At 38.5% G+C, this 22,409-nt stretch overlaps 3 protein-coding genes across 7 annotated transcripts; all 3 read right to left on the reverse strand.

Moving 5' to 3' along the window:
* Positions 1–4,252: 4,252 nt before the first annotated feature.
* Positions 4,253–10,369, reverse strand: LOC138206656 (troponin I, fast skeletal muscle-like). Of its 4 annotated transcripts, none has more exons than XM_069163506.1 (7): positions 10,323–10,369; positions 8,007–8,038; positions 7,747–7,783; positions 6,880–7,008; positions 5,846–5,935; positions 5,591–5,764; positions 4,253–4,639 (listed from the first exon to the last, which is right to left on the reverse strand). In XM_069163506.1, the coding sequence occupies exons 2-7, from the start codon at positions 8,012–8,014 to the stop codon at positions 4,562–4,564; spliced, it is 516 nt and encodes a 171-aa protein (XP_069019607.1). In that variant the 5' UTR covers positions 8,015–8,038; positions 10,323–10,369; the 3' UTR covers positions 4,253–4,561. The 4 variants fall into 4 exon arrangements, with proteins under 4 accessions (XP_069019607.1, XP_069019606.1, XP_069019605.1 ...); XM_069163505.1 differs by having other exon boundaries at positions 8,007–8,041; XM_069163504.1 differs by lacking the exon at positions 10,323–10,369 and adding an exon at positions 9,335–9,548.
* On the reverse strand, positions 10,324–11,686 carry LOC138205894 (troponin I, fast skeletal muscle-like). The gene is made up of 3 exons (XM_069162249.1): positions 11,636–11,686; positions 10,928–11,101; positions 10,324–10,482 (listed from the first exon to the last, which is right to left on the reverse strand). The coding sequence occupies exons 1-3, from the start codon at positions 11,684–11,686 to the stop codon at positions 10,405–10,407; spliced, it is 303 nt and encodes a 100-aa protein (XP_069018350.1). The 3' UTR covers positions 10,324–10,404.
* Positions 11,687–14,351: 2,665 nt separating this feature from the next.
* On the reverse strand, positions 14,352–22,347 carry LOC138206653 (troponin I, fast skeletal muscle-like). 2 transcript variants are annotated; one of them, XM_069163499.1, is made up of 9 exons: positions 19,780–22,347; positions 19,609–19,662; positions 18,366–18,460; positions 16,128–16,160; positions 15,946–15,985; positions 15,568–15,696; positions 15,380–15,469; positions 14,641–14,814; positions 14,352–14,553 (listed from the first exon to the last, which is right to left on the reverse strand). In XM_069163499.1, exons 4-9 carry the CDS (start codon positions 16,133–16,135, stop codon positions 14,476–14,478), a joined length of 519 nt encoding a protein of 172 aa, XP_069019600.1. In that variant the 5' UTR covers positions 16,136–16,160; positions 18,366–18,460; positions 19,609–19,662; positions 19,780–22,347; the 3' UTR covers positions 14,352–14,475. The 2 variants fall into 2 exon arrangements, with proteins under 2 accessions (XP_069019600.1, XP_069019601.1); XM_069163500.1 differs by having other exon boundaries at positions 15,568–15,783; positions 19,609–22,347.
* Positions 22,348–22,409: the final 62 nt, after the last annotated feature.

Below are 22,409 nucleotides of genomic sequence, written 5' to 3' on the forward strand. Positions count from 1 at the left end.
ACAAGAACAACATCTTGAACACAAGTACAACATCTGGAACACTAGTACAACTTCTGGAACACTAGTAGAACAACTGGAACACTAGTACAACATCTGGAACACAAGTACAACATCTGGAACACAAGTACAACATCTGGAACACAAGAACAACATCTGGAACACAAGTACAACATCTGGAACACGAGTAAAACATCTGGAACACAAGAACAACATCTGGAACACTAGTACAACATCTGGAACACAAGAACAACATCTGGAACACAAGTACAACATCTGGAACACTATTAGAACATTTGGAACACGAGTACAACATCCGGAACACAAGTACAACATCTGGAACACTAGTAGAACATCTGGAACACAAGAACAACATCTGCAACACAAGTACAACATCTGGAACAAAAGTCAAACATCTGGAACACGAGTACAACATCTGGAACACAAGTACAACATCTGGAACACTAGTAGAACAACTGGAACACAAGTACAACATCTGGAACACTAGTACAACATCTGGAACACAAGTACAACATCTGGAACACTAGTACAACATCTGGAACATAAGAACAACATCTGGAACACAAGTACAACATCTGGAACACTAGTACAACATTTGGAACACAAGTACAACATCTGGAACACAAGTACGACATCTGGAACACTAGTAGAACATCTGGAACACAAGTACAACATCTGGAACACAAGAACAACATCTGGAACACAAGTACAACATCTGGAACACTAGTAAAACATCTGGAACACAAGAACAACATCTGGAACACTAGTACAACATCTGGAACACAAGTACAACATCTGGAACACTATTAGAACATCTGGAACACAAGTACAACATCTGGAACACAAGTACAACATCTGGAACACTAGTAGAACATCTGGAACACAAGAACAACATCTGCAACACAAGTACAACATCTGGAACACAAGTCGAACATCTGGAACACGAGTACAACATCTGGAACACAAGTACAACATCTGGAACACTAGTAGAACAACTGGAACACAAGTACAACATCTGGAACACAAGTACAACATCTGGAACACTAGTACAACATCTGCAACACAAGTACAACATCTGGAACACTAGTACAACATCTGGAACACAAGTACAACATCTGGAACACAAGTACAACATCTGGAACACTAGTACAACTTCTGGAACACTAGTAGAACAACTGGAACACTAGTACAACATCTGGAACACAAGTACAACATCTGGAACACTGGTAGAACATCTGGAACACAAGAACAACATCTGGAACACAAGTACAACATCTGGAACACTAGTACAACTTCTGGAACACTAGTCGAACAACTGGAACACTAGTACAACATCTGGAACACTAGTAGAACATCTGGAACACGAGTACAACATCTGCAACACAAGTACAACATCTGGAACACAAGTCGAACATCTGGAACACAAGTACAACATCTGGAACACTAGTAGAACAACTGGAACACAAGTACAACATCTGAAACACGAGTACAACACCTGGATCACAAGAACAACATCTGGAACACAAGAACAACATCTGGAACACAAGTACAACATCTGGAACACAAGAACAACATCTGGACCACAAGAATAACATCTGGAACACTAGAACAACATCTGGAACACAAGTAGAACACCTGGAACACAAGTACAACATCTGGAACACTAGTAGAACACCTGGAACACAAGTACAACATCTGGAACACAAGTACAACATCTGGAACACTAGTAGAACAACTGGAACACAAGAACAACATCTGGATCACAGCAACAGTGGGGCAGGGAACAGGTAGAAATGTGCTGGTATGAGCAGACAGGTTGATGATGCTGTCGGAGGGGCAGCGAGGGAAGTTTGATGGCACCTGGTGGACGGATGGAGAATTGCAATCAATCCAAGGCTTCATATAAATGTGGGAATATGAGTGAAGAGGGAGACAGAGATGTGGGACGGACAAAACCAGGACGCAACACACCGCTGAGACACACCGATGCATGATTTCACTTTTTTAAAAGCTGTTTTTTCTCTCCATCTCTTTCTGCCTTTTGATTCCATAACAATGTGAAGTCATTTTAAAATTATTATTTGATAACTTCAGACAGGTGTCATCAGAAAATCCTGTTGTTTTAACTAAACTTAGAGACGAGTCCAGCAGAGTGGCGACCGGGGGGGAAAGCACAGCAGGGTTTTTTTTTTTTAAAGGGAGTCCTGGTGAAGTCACATGACCCAAACATAACTCTGAGGCATCTCCTTCACACCCCCCCTCCCCCCGCAGGCTACAGGATAAAGTTAGCTGCTGTTGAAACCCTAGAGGCCCCGGAGCCTGGGGGCCCCCAGGGCTCAGAGCACCGTACAAGGAGTGTGAGGGCATCTGTGTGTGTGTGTGTGTGTGTGTGTGTGTGTGTGTGTGTGTGTGTGTGTGTGTGTGTGTGTGTGTGTGTGTGTGTGTGTGGAAGGTGGGACGTATTTAAAACCAGAAGTGAGTTAAAAACCTAAAGCTCATTGAGACTTTAGATCACTGAACACCATCTTTACACTTCTTTCTTAAAAGCTTTGAATTTAGTTCCATTACAAAGCAAATTGAGATTTACAAAAGTCCTGGGTTATTTCTAATTATTATGTAATTTTCCCATTGAATATATAAAATGTGACGGTACACTTTTTAGAAACTGATATCAACTAAAACAAAATCCCTTCATCCATTAAATGTCCCTTATCTGAGTCCAGGTCATGTTAACTGAATAATTGTTACCTACAGTCAGGAAGTACTGATGATAACGACTCGTACAGTAAATGCCCATAAATTCATGTCGTGGTGTTAAAGGACTTCCCACATGTGCCGAGCCTTTTCCTCCTCATCCCGAACCCTCTGACTCGGGTTCAGGTCAGGTGATTGACCGAGAAGGACGGTGATGGATGGCTGCTTTTGCTGACCCGACCTCCCCGAACAGCCCTGAAGGAGCCTGGAGGTTCAGTCATGGTTCCTCTGCAGCAGTTCGACCATGAAGGTCTGATTGACACCGTCTCCTCCCAACAGCTGATGTTGTTTCTGCTCCTTCAACTCTGGGAAGTATTGCTATGGGTTTAATCTGAATGGGCCATTTCTCAGGCTCGTGACTCTAATAAACTTCTCCTCTTCCTTTCCTGAGTCTAATGTCACTATTTATTTCATTCGGGGAACAGTTTGGAACTGTTTATTACTAAAGTGTTGTTAATTACAGGCATGCTGACAAAAAACAGATATAAATGAGTATAAATCCATGTACAGTATCACTGCTGGTTTTCAGTCACAAACTAAACATTTAAAAGGTAACATTTCTATTTGATATTGAAAAGGTCTTAAAAAATAATCTTCAATTTAATTTGGGGAATATGAAGAAAGTCATTCTTTGAGTTAATTTAGCTTCACGTCACAGTTTGAGCCTTCAGACGTGGGTTCAGTTTCTCCCTGAACGTTTGTTTAGCAGCACCATCAGGACAAACGTTTTAAATCTAAAGGTCTTTGATTAAAACATCCTCATGATGTGAAAAGGATTGTTTGGGTTGTATGAAGGTTTTGTAAAGAAAGTAAAAGTGACACTCCTGTATTTTTATTTAGAAGTCTTGAATATGTTGCTTCTTATGATATGAACAGAATATCCTCACTGTTTTCCAATAATAACACCTCTCTGACTGCAGGTTTAGTTCCCTGAGTTTATAAAAGTAGAATTGGAGACGGAACCTTTGACTTTCAGGCTCCTCTAATTTCATCATCACTAATGAGGGATGTAAAGACATTTTCACATCTGTGCACACCTGCACTGATTATAAATACCTGATTATCTCGGTAACTATTTCTGTAAGATTATGCACTAACTTTTTTAGAAAAATGTATTTCTCCGAACATTGACATGCATATTTCAAACTACCAAATATTCCTAAACGTCTCAGATTACAGTCGTTCTTGGTAAACAGTACTACATTTGCAGAGCAGTAGTTACCACTGATTTTTTTTTTTTTTAAATTTGATTAAGTTCAGATAAGCAAGCAGGAATGAATGAATGAAATAAAGAGTTTCTTCTTGGAAGCACGTTAAAAGCTTTGAAACAGGATTTAGTTTATCTTATTGGAAATAAAAGACAACAATGTTATCAAAAATCTGTACTTGGATTTAAGACTACAGTGTCTCCTGTAATTCTGGTTCTGTAAATATAAATCAGGTGAGATGTGGAAAAAAAAAAGACAAAATAACAGGGGGGTTTTCTTCCGCATTTGACTTTATTGCGTTTATTTAACTTGGTTCTATAGTGTGAATATTTCTCTAACGCTGTGGACTTAAGGACTTAATGTTGGTGTGTGAACCTGCAGAAACTCTCCTTACTCCCACCGCTTCACCCCGACTAAAACAAAGTGCAAAAAAACCCAACCCTCAGACCCGTTAAACGTCCAGATGAGTGACCCCTCTCCGACATGCAAACCGGCCGTGACACAAAGCGACAGCCTGCTTCAACCAACACACAAGACACGTGGAGTTCATGTAAACAGGAAGACAAACAGCAGCGACGGATTTAGGAAGTCTCGAACATCTTCTTCCTGTCAGCCTTGTCTTCAATGTTCTTACGCCAGTCGCCGGCGGCCTCCGTTGGCTGCGAGGAAAGACGAACACTCGTTAACATTGAACACTTTTCAGCCCTGATCTCTTCAAAATAAAGTTACAAAAACATCTTCTGTCGGTGGAAGAAGTTATTTCAAAATAAAACCTAAATGTATGCAATTTGGATTTTCTGTAACTTGCAAAAGTTTTACAGTTAAAAAACATGCATGGTTGGACTTTATTAGCAGATACCTGTAATTTTGATTAAGTATAGTTAAATTGATTGATGATCAAAATAAATGGATAAAGTTGTCACCCAGAATGTTACTTCTGCCAGTGTGAAGTTTGGTTTGATGTTTATGTTAGTTGAGAAAAGTTAAAAAAAATCACCCCAAAAGAAAAACAAATTAAAACTGAATATATTTCATGATATTAACATGGATTTGTTCCAATATTGACGGTATCTTCATTTAAATGTATCCAATTAAACTAATTCATGTAAATGTTTATTTCAATTAACTCTGTCCCAGCGTCATAAATTACATGACAAAAGAATTCACACATCTGTAACATCATGACCAGTTTTGATGGCTTTAAAGTCCAGTTTACGTCAAATTCTTCATTCTTATGGCAACGAATGTGTAAAATTTTGAAGTTGTAGCATTAAAGCTGAAATGGTTTCTCATTGATCGTGGATTCTTCACAATATTTAAGACCTAATAAGACACTTTATGGGCTCAAATATTCAAAATCAAATGTAAGGATTTGTAAGATATTTTCAAAATGGACAGACACTCTGGAAAAACATTTGATAACTTTTCTCATGGTCAGAAGTTTATGAATTTTCTGAAAGAAGATGATGAGAGTTGCATCCGTCATCAGGATGTCTGACATTTATGGCTTTCAGCATCTTTCAACGACCGTGCTGAAACGATGGAAGTCAATCAGCCCCAACTGTCTGCTGAAATCTTGACAACATGAAGATATAAAACAGTGAGCTCACCTCCTCTTTGGCCTCCTTCTTGACCTGCTTCAGGTTGGACCTCAGGTCCATGGTCACCTTGTGTTTGGAGCCCAGCAGAGCGGCCAGCATGGAGTCAGCGGACATACGCACTTTCTTCAGGGCGGGTTTCTTCACTCCTCTCAGGTCCACCACTTTGATATTCAGGTCTTCAATCTGTCAGGAGGGAAAGTGTTTGAGTTCACACTCCTCTGATTCTGCCGTTGTGATTCTTCCTGAACTCGGAGGAAAGTTTACCTCTTTGTCGGCCTTCTGCACTTTGGCCTCGGCGTCGTACCGCTCCTCATCCAGCTTGTCGATGGTGGCGTGGAGCTTCTTGCAGAGTTCCTGTTGACACACAAACACCAGAACTTAGTGACGTTTTCTATCAGCCTCCAGTTCACGAGTTGCGACGTGTTTACTGACGTTTTTACTCTCATGGAAGTTCATTTTTCATTGGATGTTAAGATCATATAGTGTAATTTCAGAGTTAAATGTAGAGTTTCATAACTTCATAACTCTAAGATACTCGTCCACACGGGGAGAATTTCTTTTCAATCCAAAAAAAACAAATGTTGAGAAAATACATTGTAGAATTGAAACTAACTACGGAAACACAAGCTTGTCAAAATATCTCAGGAAATCTGTGTAAAGTTTTATATTTAGGGCTAAAGTTTGAATTCAATGTATGACTGTTGACAATAAATCCTAAAAGCCTCTGAAAACACGATGTCTTGTGTTTAGATTCTATTCTCATGTCACGTCAAACAGCTTTGGAGAAATCTTTTTACTCCTAATGGAGCTCAGCGGTTTCCACTTGCTACCGGTTGTGCTAAGCTAAAGGCTAAACACAACCTGGATCTCCTTTGTACAGGACGCACAATGATGTGAAAATGTTATTTTTATGTGTTATGATGATAGTATGTTGAATTTTAATGAGTGGTGGATAAAAATAGACATTTGATAACATCTTTTTGGGCTTTAGGGGATTGTGATTTAGTGAATTTTTTAACCTTATTTTGATTTAGACGCACCGAATAATAAATCAGTTAATCAACAAAGTAATTGGCACATTATTCAAGTTTGAAAATGATCATGAATTGTTGCCTCAGCATTAACTAAAGCCAACTAATCAGTGTTTTGTTTTGTAGCACATTGGTTTATATCCATTATTAAATGGTTTTCCAAAATGTCGTCTGTAAAAACAAGCCCTCAGTCTTATTCTTTCAGGAATGTTTCCTGAACTTCTTAGAAATCATGTATATTTGTCTCAGTCTTGCCGCCCGTCTCACCATCAGGGCAGCCTGGTCTCCACCCAAGCTTGGAGCAGGACAGTTCTCAGCCATGTAGGCCGCCTTGGCTGCGACCAACTCCTTTTTCTCATCCTCGATCCAGGTCATGGCGATCTGCAGGATCAAACTCTGCAGCACAAACATGGAAAAAAAAACTCTCGTTAGCAAACCCACCTTTTATTGAACAGCTCAGGTTTGATGCTCTGAACTCAGACGTCCTATAAACAGCTTCACTATATAACTATCAATCCGAAGTCTTTGTTTGACCAGGACAACAATATATCTGATTTACATCCTCATTATCAAGCAAAGAGCTGTTTTGAAAGCTGCAGACAGAAAAGGGAAGTCACACTAAAACACACTTTTAGAGAGGTTGTGTGCAGGATTTTTTTTTTTTGGACAAAAATTTCAACTTTATAGATCTTTTTCTTGGCAGAGATTTTGACTTTTCATCGCTGGAGAAGCACCAGTGTAATGATGATGGCTGCATTCAAGTTAGGGGAGGTCCTGCTTTGGCTTCTTGGCTCATTGGGACACTTCATGAAACCAAACCATCATTAATGAATGAATGAATCTGATTATTTTTCTTGCACAAATTTGAAAACAAGATTTTAAAAAGATTATAGAAAACAAAGTTTACGTTCAGAAATAATATTGCTACATAAATATAATTGAAAGACATTAAAATAAAAAGGTAAAAAAAAAATATGCATGTGCTTTCCTCAAGTCAAAATGTCTGATGTGAAAAAAAGTATATTTTCTTTTAGCTTTTAAAGTCTGAGAATTTTCATCCAGGACTTTGTGTATTAATGCCTTAAATAGTATGTATTAAAAGAGAAATCAGTTGTTTTGATGTTGTTTGTCTACCTTGAGGTGATGCCTGCGGCTGGAAGTCATCTTCTTCCTGTTTTCGGGGGGAGGGGGTTGTAAACAACAAATTAATGTCATATTTACCCTAAAAATGATGCAAATATTTATCTAATTGATCATCTTTCCAATGCAGCTCTGCTTGTTTAATTATTATGAAAAATGATCTTGAATAAGGCAGATTTATATGCTTGTAAACACATGTATGTATATTCATAGTGAAGTGTGCATCGATCAGCCAGGATGGTGTTCAGACTTACTCAGACATCTTGGCGTTTTTGCGGTTCACAACCTGCTTCAAGACACAAATTAAAAACACATTGAAGAGAGTCTGTTGGACACCTGATCAGGTTGTCTGTGAGCTTCTCTGAGGTCAGCAATGTCCACCTTTGATGGAGATGGACGGAGGGGAATATTTGAGCTGTAAGGCGATCTAAGGCCACAGCTGACGAGCAGCGACGTTGACTGAACTAAAACGGGACGGTCGGGATCAGGTGTCTCGTCTCCGCGGTTTACGAGCAGTTCGAGGGACGGGTTAATTTAAAAAAATCGACACTGAAATATCATCAACTGAAATTCATCGCTGATGACTTCCAGTTACTTTACATGGTAAACTAGTAGGTCCAAATACGCTGGCATGAAGTCTTAATATCAATGAAGTTTTATTTTATTATTAACATATGAAGAAACACAAAAATATTATTGTTTTTTGTCCAGTTAATTTTTGTTTTAGAAAGATTTTCTTTCTTTTTTTTTTCTTTTTTTTTACCGCGACTTGACGATCAAATGTAGCAGCGTATAGCTTTTAGTTTTTGAATTACAAATTTCAATTTTATTTTTATTTATTTTTTTATTTTTTTTTGTCTTAATCAAAAGAAGTAACAGCCAAGAAAATACTTCAACCAGCCGTTTATCAAATCTCTCGATCCTGCAGACATTGAGACAAATAAATGTTATGAAAATCCTTGAGAAATATCATCATCTAAAGTCCAGATTAATGAAACATTTACATAAACACTCATCATTAAGTCTGCCAATTATCGAGATGATGGAGTGTAAAATTCTTTAATTAAAGAAGCTTTACATGTTAACATTCTCACATCCACTTTAACTATGAGGTACAAAAGCAGATTTGTAATTTCTGTCCCTCCAGACCTTCAAACCGTCTCATATTGTCGCTTCACAGAGAACATTTTGAAGAAAACCACCAACGGGCATGTCAGCACAACAGATTCAAGACTTTTCCTCCAGTTCTGGGTTTCAATCACTTTCTAACAGTGAGCCACAAACAGGTTTTAAAACACAATACAGTGCAGCTGAACAGATCTCATACATATTAAGTCTGTCAGGAAAAGGTCAAATGTCACCAACAAACATGTAGAAAGTGTGGTCGGGATGTCGTGATGGGCCAAAGGTGGAGACGCAGGCGATATAATCCCCTTTTTAAAATGTGCATTTTAGAAACAGAGTCTGGTTGAGATGTGGCTGCACTCACTTTCTTTTTTCTTTGTCTGGTAAAATAGATAAATGCTGCTCAGAGAGGCTGCAGACAGAAAAACTGAAAAGTCAAATGAGGAAGATTTCTCACCTATTGAGAAGAAGAAGAGGAGGACAAGACACACTCGGTGGAAGAAAAGGACACTGCCAAAGCCACAGACAGTGAAAAATGAAATAGGTATATATGGTGGATTACGATGCCTCAGCAAAATACCCAGATCCTCTTTATGGAAATGGCTTGCCGGTCAGACCAATGGGCCTGCGAGCTCCTGAAATACACCCGGCCCAGCCCTGCTCTGCAAACTGCCCTCCTTGTGAGACCAGCTGAGCGCTTCACTGTGTGTCTAATAAACTGGACGTTAAAGATTAGAAACTGGACGCTTCTCTGTCTTCTGGCTTCTCTGAAGAAAAAAAAAAGAAGTGCTTTGAAATCTGATCTTCAATCTCAGGTAGCTCTGATTGTTTTCTTTTCTTGCAATGTCGTAAATTTCACCACAAAATCAACCATCACGTCAAATTAAAATCTTCAAACAAAATCAGTTGAGTTTAAATAAAGTTCTTCTTATCATGAGTTTTCCCTGCATTGATTAACAGTGTAATAAGATAAGAATCCGATTTTATTTTTTACTCCTGGTATTTTAATTCTTTGTCTTGACTTAGAAAATGAAAAATCTTCTGAAGCAAATCCTTCTGATGTTATTTTCAGTTGTTTTATCTTACGCTGATCTCTGCAGCATTTAGTTGAAGAATGAAATAAAAAGTTTTACAAAGTAGCGAACTCATTCTTATTTGAAAACATGTATTGCTACCGATTGCATGAAAACTGTACATTTTGTACATTTTGAAGTGACGTTTCCCCGCCAGACGTTTAAACTGTAGACAAGATAATATTACTTTGTTTTAGTTCAGTCTCTTGGTGGGCGGGGGGAGGAGGGGGGGAGGAGGGGTGAGGGGTGAGGGGTGAGGAGGGGGGGGCTTCGGTATCATGAATACAACTAAAAAAAGCCAAATGAGAAGCGCCTGAACTCTCGTCCCTGCGTGTCCACGTGGGACACGGAGACACATTCAGTCACTCAGACCTCGGACGGAGACGTCTCCCCCCGCGGTCGTCCTCGGTCGTCCTCGTTCGTCCTTGGTCGTCCTCGTTCGTCCCAGAAGGTTTTAGTTAGTCTCGAACATCTTCTTCCTGTCAGCTTTGTCCTCGATGTTCTTACGCCAGTCGCCGACGGCCTCCGTTGGCTGGAAGGAAGGACGAACACTCAGTAACACTGAACACTTCTCAACCCTGATCCCTTCAAAATAAAGTTACACGGATGTGTTTTCACCCATTTTCTTCCCTCAACGTTGGAATTCATTCATTTCAATTAAAAATATTTTGTATTTGTAATTTATGGAAAAGTAGTTTTTTATTGCCAATCAGATCATAAGAGTCAGATTTTGTTTTTAAACCATCAGATAAATTTGTGAGGTGAGGTGACGATAACGGCAGGCTGGAAAAGGTGGATCGAAAGAGATGTGATCTCAGGAGTCCAACGAATGTTCGCAGGTTTAGTCACCGTCCTGTTTTTACCTTTAAATCTCCACCTCAGCTCACAATGTCAAAAACTGTCCGACAGTAACACCTGAACGCAGCAACGGTTTGACCGTCTTCTGTTTCCATTGAAGTGCGACGCTCGCTGCTCACCTCCTCTTTGGCCTCCTTCTTGACCTGCTTCAGGTTGGACCTCAGGTCCATGGTCACCTTGTGTTTGGAGCCCAGCAGAGCGGCCAGCATGGAGTCAGCGGACATACGCACCTTCTTCAGGGCGGGTTTCTTCACTCCGGCCAGCTCCACCACCTTCAGCTTCAGCTCCGCGATCTGGAGGAAGACACACGGAGGTTGTGAATCTGGCCGGTCAGAGGTTGAAGAACTCGGTACTTTTAAAGATGAATTAAATACTGATGGAGTTTAAATCTGGAATTTATAGACCAGTAAAATAAAAAGTCTGAAATATCTCCTGTCTTGTTAGAAAGTCTGGTTCTTATTTGCATCTCCAAGAAGAAGAGGAAGAGGAAGTTGTGTACTTACTCAGACATCTTGGCTTTTTGTGATCTTCACACCCTGTTCAGAGATAAAACCACTGGTAAGTTAAAGCGGAGCAGACGGTTTAAATAAAGCCTGCTGACTCTATCTGCGTCTCGTTGGTTGCCCTGTTATCGATCAGCCACCCTTCAGCCTCCAGCGGGAAACACAATACGCTTTTATATCGTGTGAAAACCGGCTGCCGGCAAACACAAACCAGCTAAATTTGGCCGGGCGGGGTCGGATGCCGGAGGCCTAACAGTTGCCCCCTCTGAAGACGTTCTCCTGGAATTTGACTTGTTGCAGATGAAATGCCACCGTTGGACGAACCAAATGTGGCGCCAAGCACGCGGTGAGACCAGTTAACACCATTTCCAACATCCTGCAGGCATGCGGGGCGCCAGCTGACAACCAGCTGGGACCAGAAATGGTTTCAGGTCAGAATTTATAGAATCAGACACAATAAAAAAAAAATCAAGGCTTGTGTGCACATGAACTTCTAACGAACAGTGATCCAGTTTCAGCCATAAAGTAACGACAATATAATCCACATTCCCAAAACTCAAACTCAGACACCAAATGAAGTCCTTTGGAACAAAACTTTGGGAGCTGAGAGTCATAAACGTCCCATAATACTTTATTTTAAGTAATAGAAGAACGTCATTTGTGAATGATTTCCAGGTAAGTCATTTAATATAAGAAAAATATAAATATTCTCATGAAAAATTTCAAGGTTCTTGCAAATTTTTTTAGTCAGTGGCCAAAAGGTCAGTCGAAAAACATTCAGCAGGAAACCAAAAGAAGGTTTTCTTTTCATTTAATTAGTTCCAAATAACATGTTTTCTTCTTTTTCTTTAATGATGAAACGATCGTGGGAATTACAGGAATGTAATATCACAACTATTTCCAAAAATGATTCTATAATAAAATAAGTCTGTCTACAGATGTGAGCCACTTCAAAAACACCATACAGGCTGACAACCAAATCTTTGAAGGCCGTAACTTCATTATAAACTGATTTTCAACATGAAAGCTCTGCAGTGGCAAAATACAACAACAAAATGAGCAGTTTCCCTCGAGGTCCGATCTTTAACTCGTCTGAATGTCCGGTAGTTTTCACCACGTAGCTGAGTGTCCTTCAGAGTGATGAGCTGTTAGTCGCAGACACAGAGACTCATTTAAACTAAAGCTCAGGAGTTTTACAAATTGAACTTGACAAAAGAAAATGTTTGACAAAATGATTATTTCTGTATAAAAGTCCATTTTAATGATGCAACCAAGAAAAATATTTGTTTAAACGACCTAAAACTGTTAAATATGTCTGAATTAATAAGTCAGTTCAATGTCTTAAGAGTTTAAAGAGTCTGAAGCAGCAGGACTGACGTAAACCTGAGCTTAAATATCAAACATACATCAAATTAAAACTGGTTTATTATTTCAGTCTTTGGCAACAAGTCGGTTCAATTTTCAAATCCAGAATTTTTTTTTATGAAAACACTTATTTTAATGTCAGATTAGAGTTGATAAACAGTGAATGAAGCAACAGCTCTGACATTTATTGGAGTCATTTTACTTTAAAACGAAGTCTCAAAATTTGCTGCCACAGAAATAATCAAGTTTACAGCCGGTTACTGAGGAAAATAGGAAATAAATGGACATTTAGTCTTTTTTACAGATACATTACAGACAAAAAAAAAATTCCTAAAAATACCTTCAATACATACCAAAATTATTTGTGGTTAGCTCAGTTTTAATGGTCACTAAGGTCAAATTTGGGTCGACGTCCATATTAAAAAAAGTATATTATAAAATGTAATATCTTTTGTCTTTATATCAGTGTTAAAACAAGTAAACAAATACCATTACTCATTTCAAGTTCATTGTTAGCACTTTAAAGTACATGGAAGAATACTTAGTATACTTGGATTAAGTGAAATTGTCAGTCAGTGAAGTTGCTGCATATTTATCTCTTAATTTAAACTATCAACAATTATTTACTGCTATTTCACTGCTATTTTATTGTTCTATTATTATCTTATTGCTTCTGTATGCTGCTGTAGCGAAAAAATTTCCCCTCGGGGATTAATAAAGTAAATACCTAACCTAACCTAACTCAGTGAAACCAGACCTGACTGAATTGCCATTTGATTTGCTTTCATTCATTATGCTGCAATCAATAAACAAATCAGACATGATTTAAATGAAATAAACAAATAACATCACAGCATCCTTAAGAAGAGTTCAAACCAGACGCTCAATAAAACAGCAAACTTTCCATTTCCTCTGGCAGCAAATAAAAACTTGAGCAAAAACCTTTTTTTTCCTTTAAAGTTTCAATCACTCATTACATGTTTTTGCTTATTTGAGGAGATCTAAACGTTTCCAGTTAATGTGCCGAAAACATTTTCAATATCAAATAGTTTCAATGAAGTTCTCAGAAATTCAATACTCATGTTTATGAGGTACTGATCACACAAGGTGGATTACTCAACATAAAAATGAGTAAGCCTTTTAAGTGATGAGGTGAAACCGTAAATAAAGAGGGATGCGAAACATGAGAAGAAGAAAAATTGTCACTCACCGTTTGAAGAACTTTGTGCGGCCGCAGTTGTGTTTGAGATTTATCACCACGTGTCGTTTGATGGAAATAACTGTCAGGAAGCGCGTTTAATGAAGGAGGAAAACCGCCAGCAGAGAAAGTTTGGAAGAAAAAGGCTCTCTGCTGACACCTGGTGGTGCAACATGAGCACAACAGTTTATCAGCCAAGTATTGAAGAGGAAATTTCCAATTTGGTTCTGTGCAAAAAAGAAACATTTACGAACAGTTTAAATATTAAGTTTTTCTATATTTAATACTATCTATAATTTTAGTGTATATATGTAGAATATATATCAACATAAATTAATTTGAGGTGATTTCCTGACAAAAAAAAACGTAACAGTAATGAACAGTGACCAAACCGCTCAAATCCCAAATAAAAATCTATCGTTTTTCCTCCAGACTTCCAAACATTGCCTGGAACAAACTGCAGCATCACAGCATTGCCTTATTCCAAAAATAAGATTTAATTGTATGAATTGTTCCAATTCCATGAAAAAAAGGCAAAAGTAACAGTCGGGAAGAGTCGCAGCAACCCGGAGTGAAAACGGAGAGTCGGATCAGAAAGTCTTCAGTTAGTCTCGAACATCTTCTTCCTGTCGGCTTTGTCCTCGACGTTCTTGCGCCAGTCGCCGACCGCCTCGGTACCCTGAGAGACGGAGAGGTCCATCACGGGGATAATTCAGCTCCTGCCTTTAAACATCACATTAAAGTCTAAAGCAGCGAAGCGTCTCACCTCCTCTTTGGCCTCCTTCTTGACCTGCTTCAGGTTGGACCTCAGGTCCATGGTCACCTTGTGTTTGGAGCCCAGCAGAGCGGCCAGCATGGAGTCAGCGGACATACGCACCTTCTTCAGGGCGGGTTTCTTCACTCCGGCCAGCTCCACCACCTTCAGCTTCAGCTCCGCAATCTGAAAGCAAAAAGCAGAAGCTCAAAGACATTTGATTCTCTATCATTTTAATGACATCTAAGCAATCAACCCAGTATCATAGCAGAGCGTGAAATAGACACGCTCGTCCACTACAGCAAAACGTGAGATAGCCACGCTTTGGGCTGTCCAGGCGTAACAGTTTCACGTTTTGAGAGTTTGGAGATACATGGAGGTTTCCAATGGATGTAATGCTTTGATAAAACTTTAACACTTACATTCTAGAATTGTAAAAGAAAATACAGTTTACTTCTCCTGTTAAATGTGGCAAAAGATTTGTGTGACTAGATTGTAATGTCATTTGTTGAATGTATTTACCATTTTTAGGTTTTTTTTCTGACCTAACTATTTGTAAATATCATTTTTAATGTATGTGCATTGTAATAAAATGTCCAGCATGCAGCATTACAGAAGATTTATGAAGGCGTAGTTCTCATAATTATCTCTTGCATTTCAAGATCATCATCTGATTACATCCGACCAGAATGAAATCTGTTTTGAATGATAAATAGAGAGAAAACATCCAATGACAGAGAAGTGTCTCCACCTCTTTGTCTGTCTTTGCCACTTTGACCTCGGTGTCGTATCTGTCCTCATCGATCGCGTCGATAGCCTGGAACAGCTTTTTGGCGATTTCCTGTTTGTATAAAAAAATAACAACAGAGAAACGTTTTTCTCCGAGAACCACCCGGTCACATTGGAGCAGGTGTTACCCGTGTGGTTCTGTGTTTTTACCACCAGGGACGCCTGGTCTCCGCTCAGGTTGGGGGCGGCGCAGGTCTCTGCCAGGTGAGCTTCTTTGGTGGCTGTGATTTCTTTAGCTTCCTGCTCCAGCCAGCCAGCAGCGATCTGCAGCATCAAACTCTACACCACCATGACACCGATGTTATTACTTTTAGCTGTTTGGGGGTTTTTTCTATTTAAAACTACAATAATATACTGTTTGGTCCACTTGGGTGCAGAGGAGACACAAAGCACAGATTTAGTCCATTAAAGAGCTGTTAAGAGAACATGTTAGCAATGCATAGCACGTTTCTACAAACTGCAGACACACAACGACGTCTCATTCAGTTATTCGGTAATAATAAAGAAGTGATGCTGAGTCGGTGTTACCTTCAGATGATGCCTGCGGCTCCATGTCATCTTCTTTACGCTTTAATTCATACATGTGTGATATTAATAACAACACAGGGATTCTCACAGAAATTCTTAATACAATGTTGGATGTTAATGAATTAATATGACCAACTTTCCTTTTAAATCTTGTTAATGGCAGTATTCAAACATGTACTTACTCAGACATCTTGGCTTCTTTTTGGTTTCAGACTCTGGGAATAAACAGAAGAAGACCGTTAGCACAAAAAGTATAAGGAACATTTGGGGTTGTGTTTCAGAATTAAAAGTTAGCTCTGAAAGAAAAACTAAACCATGATACCATGTTTCTGTAATTTACTTTTTACTGAGAATAAAACCTTCAGTAAAAAGTGAAACTCTCTCCATCACTATTTATTGTCTTGACCTGAGAACAAACTTTATCTGAACTAAAATACAGTATTTTATGTGACAAAAACAACCATTTGAATCTGGAAATATTTGACCAAAGAAGAAGAAGATTAAAAATCTGACCAAACATTCAGACTTTCAAACTTTCAGCACCTCCGTTTTTTTTTTAATTTATTTATTATCACCAACGACAAAATTCAGCTAGTGACCAAACTAAAAACTGTTTTTCATATTTTAATTCAGAAGAGGATTGTAATTAAAACAAAGGTCATATTTGCACCTGATATTAACATGTGATGTGTTTCTGAATATGTCATCTGGATACTGACATTCATGAATCTTCGCATTAAAATTGCGTTCTTCATGCAGTGAATCTCGTAAATGAATCAGGTGATGATGATAAATGCCGTTTCCTGAGACAAAGTCAGATCACAGTACAAGTCTGAGCATCTCCACATGTGGAACAGTTGATCCAATCACATGATCCCGACGTGTCATTTCCCCTCGTCCACATATATCATCCACATAGACTGCATGTTAGTTCCACTTTTAGATGAAGTGTAAAATAAATCATTTGAACTACAAATACTATTAAAACTAACCTTAGTTTTGTTCAGAGTACAAACACATTCAGCATCTTAACGACATTACGAACACCAGAATCCGACCTTTGACCCTGCAGTTACAAGGAAGACGTCCGTGTTTTTAACTCCAATACAGCAAAAAGTCACCTCAGCACTGATCCGGTGATGAGCGACTGCATCTTTTCATGTTTTGCATTCATCATCAGATCTTCACACAAAAACAAAGCCGTTGCAATCAAGACATTTGAAACCTTTTTTGCACAAAGAATTGAGTTCAGTAATGATTCCGTGATGATGTTTAAAAAGAAAGAGGTCGATGAGCAAATGCTACATGTAAAAGTTTTATTGTCAAAATAAGGTCTGAGGGTCATGTGGAGGCCGTTCTGTAGGGGTCTTTGGTCATTTCTCTATTTAAAGTTCAAGGTTCAAGATCCATGAATTTTGAGGCAACCGGGTCACAGCTAATCCTGGCTCAGGGGTCAAAGGTCATTTGACATTTATGATGAGTTTTTTTAAGAGCGGTGAGATCAAAGAGAGCAAAATGCAAGCGGCAACCTTCAGACGTGAAAAGGTCAAAATATTCAAATCCAAACTTTGATTCAGGTGTTACCAAAAATATGAATAAAGAATTATTATATTTACCATCCTTTCTATTTCCCATATTTCTGGTGACCAACTGTGCTGTGTTGCCACCAGTCATTTAATCTGCAGAGTGGGAACATCTCCAGGTTTTCTTCTCTTTTGCCCGTCAGGTGAACGTGGATGTGTTTGAAAGATGCTGATGGCGTTTGCAGCATGTTATTACATCACTAACTTTTTTACTTTGACTTAACAGGCTCACAGCTCTCATCTGTCAGCGGTGATGTGATATTTAGGTTCAAAGTTAATCAGACCTACAAGCAGCTAAATGTTTGAGATTTTGGAGTCTACATTTTATTCTATATTAAAATAAAAACAGATTTGAAACAGATTTTAGAAATCCTCCTGTGTTTATCCATTGATATAAGCACCTGGATATTTTTCCATTTTTCATCATTGGACGCACAATGCTGAATCTAAAACATGACTTTGCACACTCGGTTCTTTCGATTGTAAGTACTTAGATATCATTCTTTAAATCCACATGCATTTTAGTAAACTGTGATAAGATTGTTCAACAGCATCTGAATTCTCCAAAAAGCAAAGAAGTTTAAAATCTTTTGACCAGCGAGCATCACAAAGTAAAAGAGTTTCTCACCTACAAAGGGATGAAGAGGAGGGCAGCCGAGACTGACTGAAGGACTGGGAGACAGCAAGGGAGCCACAAACTAAAATCCTACTAAGAGATGTGGGGGATATATATGTGCTGGGCCGGGGGTCCGGCCGCTCCTCTTTATGGCCATGAGGAGCTCTGAGACCAACCGGGCCAACGGGCTCCTAAAATACTTCCATTCTTTGACCACTCACCTCATAAATACTCCGTAGCTGACATCTGGTCGGCCTGAGGTGGTCAGCGGTCCTCCGAGGGGACGGGTCAGGCTTTCAGTCGGCCGCGAAGGGATCTGAAAAAGGAGTCAATGAAAATATAAGACATCATTTGACTTAACGAGACTCAAAGTCCTGGATAATGAAGGTGAACGCTGCCGTGATTGTACACACTCGGTCCATTTGACCACATTCAAGAATCGGAGATATCTTTGCGATAATGTAAGTTAACCAGATTGAAGACATTGTTGTCCAAAGGAGGAAAATATATTTTGGCCTGACAGACTTCACAATAAGAGCTTCCCAGTTTTGCAACATATTTCTATTAAAACATTGACTTTCTGCTCAATGTTAATATTGCACTGCACATTTTCCCTTTTATGTCCTTTTTACTTTCTGACTGTTTTTCCCGACATTAAAAGCTTTTCTTCAACTCTGAACACGACATCATCAAAACATTCTTTTATTGCAGCCGCTGAACTTTTTAAAAGTTGTTTTTGGTCTGAAATGTTTATCTCTCACCAGTTCGCTTCTTGCTTAAGTGCACAGTTTGGAGGGACGACCCGATTTTACTACATTCATTAAATTGCTTGATTATATGGTGGACTGGTCTCGTGGTCCAGAGACTGAAACAATGTTTTCTATATTTCTCCTCATATCTGCTTATAACTTAAACTTTTACATACTTTGGAGACTTCTGGTTATCATGACTGAGTCCTTTCCTTTCGTTCCATTAACTACAACCTGAATTTAATGAAATGGGTTTAATATATTGAAATCTGATTGTTTATTCAGAACCATTATAAATGTCAACAGACCACCGAGCCAACTATCAGCGATCTAACAGCGGGATTGAAGACTTTTGAAAGACCACTAAAGGTCTGATCCTAAAATCTGTTGTGTTTTAGTACCAAGTCGTATAAATCAGAGCTTTCAGTAAAAACACTGCATGTTGTCATTACAACGTTGATGTGGATGTGAACCTATTTACATGTTGGAAACTGGCCATTAGTGTGATTGTAACATGACAAAAGCACATCATCAGAGAGACCTCGACTTTCTAAATTAGGCCATTACAAAGTTAACTGCTTTAACAAAACAGTAATAACTTGTGGTTTATCATCAAGAATGCTGACAGCAGTTTAAAAAGTTGATTCTCATATAATGTAGATTTAAGCAGAAAGATGCTTTAAAACCAAACCAGACCATCAACTTAAATATTGACCTTTTTGACTCATGTCCAGCGGAGCTGTTTTGGTTCATGTTGGATTCACAGCAACTGAAAACAAACAATAAAAATAATATTTAATACACTGAAAACAAAAAGGCAAGAAATGTAATATACAGTTTATAAATGTATAGAGAATAGTAAGAGAATCAAACAGACGTGACTCACCTCCTGTGTGACTGCATAGGTCCATTTAAATATGATATTGTTATTATCAGTTAAAAAAACAAAGTTTATATACCTTCAAGTTAAATTTTGTAACAAGTATGAATCATATATATTATAATAAAATGCGAACATTTCTAATTAATGCCAAATTTCAGTGATAGAAGTGTTTAACGAGACACAGATCAGGTGATCAGAATTGCGTGTGAGGTGTTTGCGGAGGACTGCAAACTGAAAATAGTGAACGTGAGGAAATCAGTAGACGTGAGGACACGAAGTCCTCTGCTGCCACCGTGTGGTTGACGTGGATTATTTCTTCTCTTGAGTCATCTATTTTCTGCTCTCGACAAATTTAATATCTGACTAAAACATGTACTTCACAGACATTTCAGATGTCTGTAGCGGTGCTGATATATCACCTGGCTGAAAATAAGGTAACAACACTTTAAGTCCCCGTATCTAGTATTTATAACCAATATATACGAAATTATAAAATGTTTATACCACATCATAATGTTGTTCTAATCACACAAAAAACAGATTCATAAAAAAATTTAACATGTAATTAACAGTTTCTACTGACAGATTAGAGCTATGGTGAATTCAAAATTATTAGTGAGTTCAATTAAAACAATGTGTATCATAAAAACTATAGTTACATAAATAAATATAAAATATAATATAATAAATATTTTTAAAATGCATTTACTTTTTCAACTTAAAATTTTTAAATAAAGAAATGGTCCTCAAATAAATGTCATTTTTGTACACACACACACACACACACACACACACACACACACACACACACACACACACACACACACACACACACACAAACAAACACACACACCCCAAAGGTGGATTTTCATGTAAAGATGGACGACAGAAGCTTAAATACTGTTGAAATGCTGCCAACTTGCAGTGTTGAAGTCATTTGCAACCAGATGCTGCCTTCGAACGTGTTCATGTTTACTGTGTTCATGAGAATAATCCATATAAACACCCCGCTCTTGTGGTATTCACAAAATCTATGTTTTCTAAACGCTCAGAAATCAAGAGTTGTGGCATTTCAGTTGATGTTTGATGTGAAGTTAATGTATTGTAATTTCAGCCATCCAGAGTTTGGAAAATATCGACGTTCCCAACGGCTTCATCGTTTTAGTGTAAATATTCAACCCGGTATCACCGAAAAACGTGATGCAGCATTCTGCAGGTTTCCTTTTTGTCCACTAGAGGGAGACGTGTAAATGTCACGCCGAGACAGGCCAAATCGTGGCTATTTCACGTTTCGCGTGTCTGTTTCACACTTTGCTGTGATACTAGGTTTAAATATGTCTTTGCATTTAATCCTTTACATTAAACAGCTGCAAGCCGAGAGCAAACCAATCAACAGCTTCGTTAGACGCAGATAGCCAGCTGGCTGTGGCTAGTTATTTACATCTAGTCCAGCTCGTCAGCTGAGTTTCTGACGACAGTATTTTTTTTTTTAGTATTTATTAATCAGCACATTCACATCATTCGCTCAAAAATTTCTTGCTCTGTTCAGCCAGACCTCAATACGACTTCTCCAACGCCGCTCACTACTGTACAGATTGTGTTTTCAAATCAAATCACCAGAACAAGACAGCATTTCCAAAAGATTTGGCTTCAGTATTTCCAAAATCTCTGAGGTGAGAATTACAAAAGGACAGTCGACATTCACTTTTCACAGCTCCCCAAACTCATGGTCGATAACAACCCCAGACGTTACGTTTGTTTATTACTAAATGGTTTTCCCAATTGTTTTATATTTGCCATCAGAATCACAACATGTATGTATTGCACCGTACAAAGTGCATCACTAACAGCACTTTCTTTACGTCTATGTAAAGGTTGCGTCATCGGTTCAATAACCGTGTTGTTTTTTTGTAATTAAACTGCAGAATTGTGAGTCTCTGCAGATTTTAATTAGATTAAATATAACCATAGAATACACAACGTTGTGAAACTTCAGTACGAACATTAGTTCCACTTGCCATGAATAACACTTTCTTATTGTGTTAGCAGCAAATGTAACTTTACGTTCAGTTGTGGATAAATGTAATTTCTGGGGGACGGAGTTGATACGAAGGGAAGCATGAATATTGTGTCTTCTTTCTCACTGGCATGCGCAGCACTACGAAAAGCACAACACAACCTCGTTAAAGCTCGAACGCACCTTCAGACAGAACTCCTGTTTTTATTAAAGCTCAGTAATCAGCTGCATCATGATGCTTCTCTGTGTTTGACTTTTTAAAGCTCTATTTTACTCCCAGTTGCTAAAATTTTGAATCAAGTAAAAACATTAACTTTTACTGGATTCCTTTTAAAAATCTGAAAAAAGGATGAATTATGTTACAGGGGAACTGGTTCTTTAACGTTTAACAGAAACAAAGAGAAAAAGAAAGTCGACATCGTTTACTTTTCAGCTATCTTTGAGTGTGCGATGCGCTCGCTCTGCAGTGTTGCACATCACTGAGTCAAAGACAAAATATCTCATGACAGCGGATGTATGAAACAAATACATTTATTACAAACAGTCTGGGAGCAGGAAGTTGTCAAAAGTGAACATCGCCAGAGAGGCAAACGGGAGAAAGAATGAAAGTCGAATA

This window comes from Embiotoca jacksoni, unplaced genomic scaffold (assembly GCF_022577435.1).
Source record: "Embiotoca jacksoni isolate LCO1_2020_lvr unplaced genomic scaffold, fEmbJac1.0.p SCAF_3, whole genome shotgun sequence".
NCBI lineage: Eukaryota > Metazoa > Chordata > Actinopteri > Embiotocidae > Embiotoca > Embiotoca jacksoni.

Coding starts and splice junctions, on each gene's coding strand:
- LOC138206653 (XM_069163499.1), bottom strand. Junction 15,697..15,945: donor GCCGCAGGCATCATCTGAAG/GTAACACCGACT, acceptor ATGGTGGTGTAG/AGTTTGATGCTGCAGATCGC. Junction 14,554..14,640: donor AGAAGGAGGCCAAAGAGGAG/GTGAGACGCTTC, acceptor TCCGTCTCTCAG/GGTACCGAGGCGGTCGGCGA.
- LOC138206656 (XM_069163506.1), bottom strand. Junction 7,009..7,746: donor GCCGCAGGCATCACCTCAAG/GTAGACAAACAA, acceptor TTTGTGCTGCAG/AGTTTGATCCTGCAGATCGC. Junction 5,765..5,845: donor TGCAGAAGGCCGACAAAGAG/GTAAACTTTCCT, acceptor CCCTCCTGACAG/ATTGAAGACCTGAATATCAA.
- LOC138205894 (XM_069162249.1), bottom strand. CDS start 11,686: ATGTTGGAAATGGTGTTAACTGGTCTCACCGCGTGCTTGGCGCCACAT. Junction 11,102..11,635: donor CGTGCTTGGCGCCACATTTG/GTTCGTCCAACG, acceptor GTCTTCCTCCAG/ATCGCGGAGCTGAAGCTGAA. Junction 10,483..10,927: donor AGAAGGAGGCCAAAGAGGAG/GTGAGCAGCGAG, acceptor CCTTCCTTCCAG/CCAACGGAGGCCGTCGGCGA.